Source organism: Labeo rohita, unplaced genomic scaffold, assembly GCF_022985175.1.
Source record: "Labeo rohita strain BAU-BD-2019 unplaced genomic scaffold, IGBB_LRoh.1.0 scaffold_82, whole genome shotgun sequence".
Lineage (NCBI taxonomy): Eukaryota > Metazoa > Chordata > Actinopteri > Cypriniformes > Cyprinidae > Labeo > Labeo rohita.
The window spans coordinates 625419-636729 of NW_026129766.1; the positions used below are offsets into that span (position 1 = coordinate 625419).

Below are 11311 nucleotides of genomic sequence, written 5' to 3' on the forward strand. Positions count from 1 at the left end.
GACTTTGAAAATGAAAACGACAATGAAAACTGTGAAACAAAAGAGACAATAAAACGAAAACTAAACTTTACATTTTAATTTGAATTGTGTCACTATTATTGCGTGAGCATTAGTAAAAGGCTTTGAAAAAAATGTATTTGCATTTTCTTTTTCATGTTTGCCTTTCCATTTTAATATTGGCAGTCTTGCCTCGAGATTGCAGTGAAAATGAAATGACAAATCACCACCTGCATTTTATTTTTCTATTTGACAGGGACAATGCGTTATCACAGTGAAAATAAAATGAAAGTTAAATCTTTTCATTTTATTTTCAATTTTTATTTTCACATATTTTGCATATAGTTTTCTATAATGAAATTGTTAATCTGGTTTTCATTTTCATTTTTATCATTTAATTTATTTATTTAAATTTGGCAGAAAATACCTTCCATATATCTCACATTTTTGATTCTAAAATGTTATTTTTTATTTTTGCAGCCTACCGTATAGGACCTGTCCTGTTCTGTTGGCAATTCAATTGCATTAGTGGTAAGTAAATTTATAAAAAACTTTTGTCAAACAAATTTCAATGCAAATTAAATATAGATAAACATCTATAAAGTTGGTAATTCTGTCATCTTTACTCACATTGTTTCAAACGTGCGTTACTTTTGCTTTGCTTGTTTTCTGTGGAACACAGTTTGTTCTTTCCATGTAATGGCATTCAATAAAGCCCAATAAATTCCAAGCTTTAAAAGGAATAACAATCATGATACAATTAACCCTTATGACTCATGTGCTATATTCTAGGCCTTCTGAAAAAAATATGATAGCCTTGGGTGAGAAAAACCTATACTTCTTTATCTGTCTTGTTGCTGCTCAGTTCCTTATTATTTGTGCATTCTTGTTTCCTTTTCTTGCATCCTGGCTCCTCTCTCTTAGGATGCAAAAAAAAGGAAACAAAGACAGAGTAATTGTATTTTTAAATACAAAATATTTTCGCTCGCTTAAGTGTAATTTGAAAATGTAGTCTTTGTGCAGGTCTGCTGTTACGTTCTGAGCTTGAAAATTATTGAATGCCATTGTATGGAAAAGACTGATAAAGATACATGAAGGTTTTTCACCAAACCCTACAGTATGTACTCATATTGTGAAGTATTGAAATAATGGTTTTCTATTTTAATATACTTAAAAATGTAATTTATTGCTTTGATCAAAGCTTAATTTTCAGCATCATTACTCCAGTCTTCAGTGTCACATGATTCTTAAACGCACCATTGTTTCCATTTAAAAAAAATTGCATCGTTTTGTGGGGGCTGAACATGGGTTCTCTACACGGGTATTTAGCAAAACAGGAAACATCTACGCACACACACGCTAGACCGGAAATCTAAGGTGACAGAGATATACAACTAGATGAGCAGCGTACCTAGAGGTTTCTTCCTGCCTGTAGTTTGTATGTTCGTTGGTGTTTTGGTGTTCAGAGTGTTAGTACATGACCAGAAAGTAAGTTTTCTTCTATTTCTATATATTTTTAACCATGTTTTAAATGTATTATTTGACTTTGTACATTTGTATGGGCGAGCACAGACATGTAATGATACATGTGTGATCACTTGAGAGGATGCTAAATTATGATGCACTAAATTATGCTGGATTATGCAAATACATTGTAACATCGGTAATCTGTCAATTTTGATGCTGCGTACAGATTAACCAGTATTATTGCCCTTTGATTACGTTATTTGGTAAATTACCTAGTCCGTTAAGTTAGTAATATCTGTTACTAAGTCATTTTGTGTGACTAGACCAATAGTTACATAGTCTTCAATTGTTCATCCTCTGCATATTTAGAGCTTTAACTGTTATTTACAGATGATACTGACTGTTAGTATTCTTGACTAGGAAGTGACCGACTCATTTGTGAATATGCGCCTGTTTATTTTATACTAATATTATGTTTTGTTATTTTAGGCTAACATTTAATACATTTTGGGAAAAAAGCTCCAGTCTCCTCGTTTTTGGTGTCCTGACAGATATTTAGCAGCGTATACTGATATATAGTTAGAGCCAGAGTCTAGCAGTGTCATTTCCTCTCCATCATCTGGGACTGACACTTGACTCCCAACATTGAAAGCATATTCACAAACTTGTAAAAAGCAACTTCTAAGTAAGTTCAGCAGCCTTTCCTGAGAATGAAACTTTCATTTTAACTGACTGAATAACAAAGCAGATGAGAGTTTAGATGACTGACTTTCATTCTTCTCATTATCACATCTCTTCTCTTCAGCTTCCTCTTCTTTTTTCCAGAGCTGTTGATCAACACGACAGTTCAGAGGAAGAAAAAGACAGATGTACAAACACTGAGGTGAGAGCTTCATCTTTCTCCAGTTGTTTTTTAGGTATGTGTGTTGTCTTATGATGTGTCATTGGTCACTTTGTGCTTCTGAGACTAATGCTGTGCTGAAGTCATTTTGATGATTTAATTCAAATCTCTTTATATCGTGATCAAACAGATGAAGATCTTTGAATTTTGTTCAGTAGTGTTAAATTAAATTTTAAATCATTTATTTAAAATAAAACAGTATTTTCAGCAGCCAAATTTGATCACATTCCATCTTTCATAGTTTTAGTCTAGTCTTAGCTAAAGAAAAGTCATTGCATTTTTGTCAACTTCTAGTCAAGCTGCAGTTACCAACATATATTTTGGTAGCTATTTTAGTCTTCAAGAAAATAATCATAAATTCTTTAGACCAAATCAAAGCTTATGATAAATTTAAATCAAGGATTGAATTTGGGAAAACTTGGATAAATTCTGACAATTTTCTTTTTTTGGTACTATCCCTTTAACAGTATGGGAAAAAGAGTACTTATTATACTTGTACTTTTAGTTATTATTATATAATTATTATAATTATAGTTATAGTTATAATTATTTATATATATATATATATATATATATATATATGAACAATAAGAGAAATACACTAGAGATAAAAATTAAACTCATTTTTCAGATGAGTTTTATTAACATGTAGGCTATACATTTATTTAAAATCTTTTGGTTAACATTAGGAATGCTGGTTTTTTAAGACAGAGGTGTGAATGTAATACTGACACATTCAGTTTTTACCAACCTGTTTAAGTTCGCTTAAGCCATAACGTACATCATTTACGTGAGATACTCACATTTGAACTACTGTGTGTGCATTTGAGCACTGAGAACTGATCGCACGCTGTCTGAGAACAGAAGAGGCTGCGTGAGAGAGAGCACTTCTGGGCCTGTATTCACAAAACATTTTATCTTACCACTAAGAGTTCTCCTAAATAGCAGTAAAAGTATTTAGCTAAGAGTTTTCTCTTAAAACCTATTAACAAAGCTGCTGAGACAAACCTTTATTAAGGAGTAGAGAGAAGTCTTAAGCTAAGAGTAAGGGCGGGGTTGACCTCGTTACTATGGATGATGTCAGCATGCTCACTAACCATGCACACAGTGATTGGCTGATAGGGGAGGGATCTCTGTCAGACATTTATTCATAGAAATATTGTTGTAAATGTTGCCATATTCAAATAAAGTTTTAAAAAGTTAGTAAAAAATGTTGCCACATTCAAATAAAGAACGTAAAATGCAGGCTAAGTGTAACTTATTAAACAAGTATATGTTCAAATGATTGACAGCCTTTTACATGTGTGCTTCTTATAATAAACAATTAGCTGATATGCATTTAAACAGACTTTTTTTTTAAAGGGCTTTTTATGCTTTTAATGACACAGAATAGCGGATAACTGACACGAAATCGTTGGGTGAAGAGAGGGGGGTGGGATCGGCAAAACACCTCGAAACTGGAATCAACCTCGAGTCACCGTGAGCGCAGTTACGCTGTATGTCAGCGCACTAACCACTGGGCAATCGCTGCTGACGTAAATAGCTTTTTTATTAACAGATTAATCATGGCTGATAGTGAGATATGCAAACGTAAAACAAAACCAAACTGGATGCAAGAACAGCTGTTACTTCTTGCCCAACATATTAATGAAAACAAGGATATAATCAAATTAAAATTTGGAGCTGGGATAACCTCCAAGACTAAAAAAAAATTGTGTGGGAATATACGTTCAAAAAAATGCGGAGTGTTTCTAAAAAGTTTACATTCTGAGGCAGATTGCCAGCAACAGCAATATTAGGATAGTTGAGATTTGATCTTAATGATTTAAGCCTGATTTAGGCTGATTTATACTCGACACGTTCTTCTGCGCCGCAAGCCTGTGCTGACCACGCGCGCACATCACCAAATTCTGGGCCCCTGTTCCTAAAAGATCTTAAGGATAAAAGTAGCCTATCTCATAACTTAGCGATGTAGGAGAAAATCTTAAAAATAATGAGGGGTATTATGTCTGTTGCAGAACTTGCAGGGATGCAGTCACTTCACCAACAAATAGAAACAACCCAACAACGCCACAGATCAAGGGTTTGACAACCCTCGAATGGCAGCTCCTTATGAATGCAATTAATATTTTAAAGAGGCTAAGGATTTTAATCTGCAATAGCATAACAAGGTTTCATGAAAACATTGTGGTCAACTTGAAAATAATGTCCGTTCACCTGTGGCATTTGTTTATCGCTTGAATTCTCTGACTTTGCAAAGAATACCCGTGCTTTTCACAGTCATCTGGACAAAAGTGGGAAAGCTGCATTTATTTGCACACATGTAATTTTCCAGACATCTTTTTTCAATAACTCCAAATTTTCCCTTGATTATATCCTTGTTTTCATGAACAAGTTGAGCAAGAAGTAAGAGTTGTTCTTGCATCCAGTTTGGTTTTCTTTTATGTTTACATGCCTTACTATCACCTATGATTATTCTAGTTAATTAAAAGGCTGTTTATATGCATATCCGCTAACTGTATACAGGAGCGCTGTGTAAGAGGCTGAAGATATAAATGTTTAATTAGTAGGGCTCTAACGATACGCGATATGAAACCGGTGTGATAAGGGAAAATCGCGACACACCCCGTGACTACCTTTCCAATCATGTGACGCCTGCCTGCAAAAGTTGAGCTAGTTGAAGAAGAATGTGAGGAAACATGGCAACCAACCCAGAGATTGCGGACCCTCCCTGCTCATTTAAGTCAGCAGTATGGCAACATTTCGGCTACCCGGTGGAGATAAAGGATGGCAATTGTGTAGTCGACAAGACCCACACAATTTGCCGTAAGTGCTTTAAGAAGCTTCCCCAAGTGGCAGGCAACACAACCAACATGCAGATGCATATCTTACGGCACCATCCAGAAATCAATTTAGCAGCAGCACAGAAAACAACCCAGCAGCAGCCTACGCTACCTAGTTTCTTCCAAGCAAATTTTCCAGCGAATTCAGATCGAGCACAGAAAATTACAAATGCAATTGCAATTTTTATGGCACTGGATATGCGACCATTTTCGGTTGTGGATAATGAGGGGTTCAAGTATTTACTCAGTGTGCTCGAGCCCCGTTATGTATTACCAAGCCGGGCGCATTTCTCGCAAAATGTGCTACCAAAACTTCAAGAGAAAATGAAGGCTAAAGTGGAGGAAGGGTTGAGTACTGCTGAATCCATCGCAATCACCACAGATGGATGGACGTCCCGTGCCACAGACAGCTACGTGACCATAACTACACACTATATTACGGGCAATTGGCAAATAGCAAACCACGTCCTCCAAACACGCCCGGTGTATGAGAGCCATACAAGCGACCATTTATCGGGAATACTTAAAGAGGCTGTGATAGATTGGAAGATCAGCAGATCAAACGTCCCGTTCCCGTGACAACAGACAACGCCAGAAACATTGCCAATGCTGTCGAAGCGGCCGGATTTTCACCGCATATACGATGCTTTGCTCACACTGTTAATCTGGCTGCGCAGAGAGGGATGGGCGTTCACCAGATGTCCCGACTCCTCGGCAGAGTGAGGAAAGTTGTCACGTTTTGTCACCGCAACACAACAGCTGCAGCTGTGTTGAAGGAGAAACAGGTGATGCTACAGCTGCCCTTACACAAGCTGGTCCAGGATGTGGCTACTAGGTGGAACTCTAGCCATGACATGCTTGAGTGCTACCTTGAGCAGCAGGATGCTGTTTTCTCGGCATTAACAGACAAGAGTGTCAAGAAGAACATTAAAGACATCGTCACTCTATCTGATGATGATGTGAAACTAGCTGAGGACGTGGTCCAGGTTCTTAAACCTTTGAAAACTGTGACAACCCTCATGAGCATTGAGCAGATTCCAACTATTTCAATGATCTTGCCATTGAAACACAGAATCCTGGCCTCCATGAAGCACAGTGGCTCTGACTCAACAGTAGTGAAAGACATCAAAGCTGCTATTGCACATGACTTCGAGGACAGATACCCTGATACGGATAGGGCACTAATTCAGTTTCTTCATATGAGTACTGCACTTGACCCCTGTTTCAAATCTCTACCTTTCCTTGATGAGACCACCCGGCACACAATCTTCAAGAGTCTGACTGAGAGAATTCTGGACGATTGTTCACAGACTGTTCAGGTATTTGATTGTTTTAATATTAATATAATTAAATAAATTTAATTTAAATATTAAATTATAAAATATAATTAAAAAATATAAAAACTTTATTAAATAAAGTGCTGTGTAAATCAGTTAGGCCTATTTATTTAAAGTCAGTATTTAAATATAGTCAGATAATAATAATGCTTAACTTTATTAAATTAGTTTCATTCATCCTGGATTTCATATCCTTCATTGTATCTAACATTATGCTGCAATTATGTTATGGATTTGGTCTTACAGGCCCAAACTTCCAGGGATGAGACAGAGGAGCAATCAGAGATAGCCTCCAGCAGCAGTGACTGTCCTCCTCCAGCCAAAAGAGCACCAATGGCTGAACTGTTTGGAGACATCTTTCCAATTGAACAGGCATCATCATCATCCAAGTCTTTGTCTGAAGTGGTGGATGAGGAGGTGCAGTATTACAGAGCAGTGCAGAGCCTCTCAGTGGACTCAAATCCACTTGTGTGGTGGAAGGACAACCAGAACCAGTTCCCCCATTTAGCCAAGTTGGCTAAAATTTACCTTGGAATCCCAGCCACATCTGTCCCCAGTGAGAGAGTATTTTCTACTGCAGGTGACATTGTCACAGCACAGAGAGCACGCCTCTCACCAGACAATGTTGACATGATGGTGTTTCTGAAGAAGAATTTTCAACTCCCTTAAATCAAACAAGTTTGGTTTTCTTAAGAGAAAGAAGTTGTTTATTTGTTTAATGTTTACTTGATTTGTGGTTTGCAGCACAGGCAGTAAGCCTCAGTTACCTCAGTGTGAAACAGTAGCCATTTAATTTATTTTGTAAATGTAAGAGAACTTGATTGAAGAAGAATTTTCAACATGCTCGAATCATCTCCACAATGGAGTTTAATTCTGTTTGTTTTTCAACAGTATTTTGTTACAAAGAAAACAGAAGTGTTATAGCATTGGCTATTTATTTATTTTATATATGGCTATTTATATTGTTAATAATTTGGAAAGTTAATCTTGTTCTTTGGTGTTCAGTTTATAAAGATTTTTCAAATGTTATTTAATAAAAAAATATTGTTTTAAAAATAGTTTTTTTCTCCCACCCCCCCACGAAAAAAAATCGTGATATGAACCAAATCATGGGTCAAAAATCGTGATACGAACCGAATCGTGGGTTTGGTGTATCGTTATAGCCCTATTAATTAGTGACACTTAGCCTGCATTTTAAAATCTTTATTTGAATATGCCAACATTTTTATTTTAAAACCTTTATTTGAACATGATATAATATTGCACGTTACAGTTTTTCTATGAATAAATGTCTGACAGAGACCCCTCCCCTATCAGCCAATCATTGTGTGCATAGTTAGTAAGCATGTCGACATCATTCATAACAACGAGGTCAACCCCGCCCTTACTTTTAGCTTAAGACTTCTCTCTATTCCTTAGTAAAAGTTTGTCTTAGCAGCTTTGTGAATAGGGTTTAAGAGAAAACCTTAGCTTAAAAAAAAAAGTTTATATCAGAGACACATTTGTGTGTATTTTGTTTTGTTTTTTTTTTAACCAGAATGAGTCACAAGTGATGGATTGAAGCACTCGTGTGTGAACACTGAGCACGAGCCGCATTGAGAAGGTTCCGTCACTAATTAACATTAAAAAAAATATATAGATTCCAGCGTCAGCACCTTATTTAACATAAAGGAATGTTTAATCAGCATTAAGTATGTTCAAAAAAAGTGGTGGGACAATATCCAGTTTTGAAAACCATCCCATCCCACCTGTAAATTACGCCTATGAAAATAAGTAATGTGAAACACTAACACAAGCAATTATGATAAATATATTATTATAGCATTCTTCAACAGTAAAACCAACACAATAGTGTTAAAATGTGCAGTTTCACAAACTTTCTTGCAAAAGTTTTCATCTTTTTCAATGCTGGTCGCGATTTCTAAGAGTTATTTGCCATCTATTTCTATGATCACGCATTGATGGATCATAGAGATGTTTGTACAGGCGTACCTGTTCAGCCAAAACAGCTTTAAAATTTTTCGTGATCAATGCGGTGACGCGAACAGTTCACTCAAGATGCTGTGCACAGAGCCACGCAAAATGGTTGATTTCACAAACCCAAGCGAACTTGCGGACTCTGCTGAAGTAGTGCGTCATCATGACGTAGTATTTTTGGCACATGTGCATTAAACAAAAGAGATTTGTGGTTACATAAATTAATTATATTAATAAGTTAATTAAAATCAAATGTATTTGAATGCGAATTAATTGTGTTTAGATTTGTTAAACTTTTGCTTGCAATTAATGCAATTAAATGTGTGTTTAAGTGACTTAAAACAACATAATGATATTGAACGTATTCTGTACACAGATGTTAAGTACAAGTACTATTACATACAAATACAGTACTCTACACAAATGACACTGTATGTCAAATATTATGTAGAAAATTAAACTTCATTGAGTTCATAGCGCAGGAGCTGGTGATGAAAATTTCAACAATATGTTTTATTGGAGTATACTGTATAGTAAAAAAGTGTATTGACATTTACAAGACAAATACATTTCAAGTCCATTAATGCACATAGTATATATTATAGACTAAATACATTTAAAATACATTAACAAATGTAATTTTGGACAACACACTTAGGTTGAAATTAAAATAAATTATTTTTTTAGTAGCTTTAGTATATTGATAATATATCAAAATAAGTGTACTTATTTAAAACACAATAAAATCATAAGTATGTAAAATGTATGTTTAAGTAATACTTAATTAGACATTATTATAAAGTGCATTTTTAAAAAGTGCACTTAAGTATGTTAAGATCTATTGTCATTAAAGTGCACTCTTTAAGTAAACTTAAGTGGCAATTAATTTAAATTATATTATATTATCTGCAAGTGCACTTTTTAAAAAAGTATACTTTTAAGATTTGTAGTACACAAAAATTACACTTTAATACAATTAAGCAGACTTCTTTTTCACAAGGGCTGTTCTGATCTAATCTCAAATTGTCTGATTCGCTCTGATATCCTACAGTATGTGCTCAACTGCAATCAAGTGGCTTGCTGTCAGATGGTATAGACCTTCAAGGGTGTTACATTACTAGGGATGTGACGAGATCCGATGTGTCTCGCGAGACCAGTCGAATCTCGCGAGATCTCGTGACAGTATCCTCCCAAAACATTTTGCTGTGTTTACATTAGAGCTGCACTATTAATCCTTAAAATATCGAGGTGTCGATTCAAACACCCACGCGATCTTATTCGAGTGTTAGTGGAGCGTGAGAAGGCGGTTTTGTCGCTGCTCATGTTAATGAATCAGAGGGTCGGGGTAAATGTGAATGCAGAAAGAGCAGTCTTTTCAAACACATTATAATCATTATTTCTGTGTTACAGACATTTACATAATAGAAGTACTGGGATAAAAGTTCATAGTTTGTGTATAAACACTTACTGTCTTCAGTAGCGATGAAAACGAAAGTATTTTAACACGTGTATCTATTGTAACGCTTCTCCTCTTCCGCCAGGAGGTGGCGACAACTGCCCGTTTAAAACATGTCATTGAATCATTCATTCAGGAGATTTCAATGATCAAACAAGTCTTAATGAAGTGAGACACTGACTCCTTCATTGAATGTTTTTTTTTTATTTAAATGAATATATATGTATTTAAAAGACTTAAGCAATGAACAGTTTGTCAGAACCACTAGTAAATTGTTATTTTGTTTAGTTTTCTAACCTTTTTGTCTCCAGAATCGTGAGAGAATCGTGGTCTCCAGTTTATTAAAAACAACTAGGATTCTCAATTTATCCCGAATCATGAAGCTCTTGTTTAAATGTTGTTTATTACTACATATTGTTCATTAAAATTGAAGTTTAATTTTGTTAAAGTTCAAAATGCACCTTAATTTTTTTGCATTCTTGTGTTCAGTTGAATAAAAGACTATTTTCCCTATATATTTCATCATTGAGGAATTCTTAAGAAAAGTTAAAAAATCTCGTCTCGTCTCGTTCTCGTGGGATAAGTGTCTCGTCACACCCCTATACATTACTGTACATATTCTACACAAAGAATGTTCTTATTAACAGCTGTTTAAATATTGGAGATACCCTAGTAAAAATATATATATATATATATATATATAATGCTTGTATAAAATGTATTTCAAATGCATTTGTTTCAGTTGATATAAATTTACATTGAAAAAAATATCCTGCAGTTGAACCTAAACTAGTATATTTAAAGTCTGCTATTGGAACAACTGAAATTCTTATTTAAACTTATCTCGTCTCGTTCTCGTGGGACCAAGTGTCTCGTCACACCCCTATACATTACTGTACATATTCTACACAAAGAATGTTCTTATTAACAGCTGTTTAAATATTGGAGATACTTCTTTTGTTTCTTATACTTATATAGTATTTACTTCTTCTTCTTCTTATTTTTCTGAGCGCAAATTTTTTGGACACTAACTCCTCCTAGACCGTTCAAGCTACATACTCCAAACTCGGGTCAGATCTTCATACTGTTCTGACTTAGTGTGCTATATCTTTTCAGACTGGTTTGAGTTACGGTTTTCTTAAAAATGAATATTAAAAATCATAAAAAGTCCCATAGACTTTCATTGACCAAAAGTCCATGTCTGTTTGAACTATGTTTAATGTAAACTGCTAGAAGCCATTGATACTCAATTAAGCTTTAAGATATCTATGTTCTTTCTAACTAATAACTAATCTATCTATCTATCTATCTATCTAACTATCTATCTATCTAT

The 11311-nt window shown here is 34.9% G+C and overlaps 2 protein-coding genes across 2 annotated transcripts in view; both read left to right on the forward strand.

Annotated features, from left to right (window-relative positions):
• Positions 1 to 1341: 1341 nt before the first annotated feature.
• LOC127162050 (NACHT, LRR and PYD domains-containing protein 3) overlaps positions 1342 to 11311 on the forward strand; it is a gene marked incomplete at its 3' end in the record, with an annotated part of 21651 nt that continues 11681 nt past the window's right edge. The window contains exons 1-2 of the mRNA XM_051104824.1: positions 1342 to 1485; positions 2290 to 2347. The remainder of the gene's footprint in view (positions 1486 to 2289; positions 2348 to 11311) is intronic.
• Positions 5892 to 7214, forward strand: LOC127162051 (E3 SUMO-protein ligase ZBED1). Its single transcript, XM_051104826.1, has 2 exons — positions 5892 to 6527; positions 6792 to 7214. The coding sequence occupies exons 1-2, from the start codon at positions 5892 to 5894 to the stop codon at positions 7212 to 7214; spliced, it is 1059 nt and encodes a 352-aa protein (XP_050960783.1).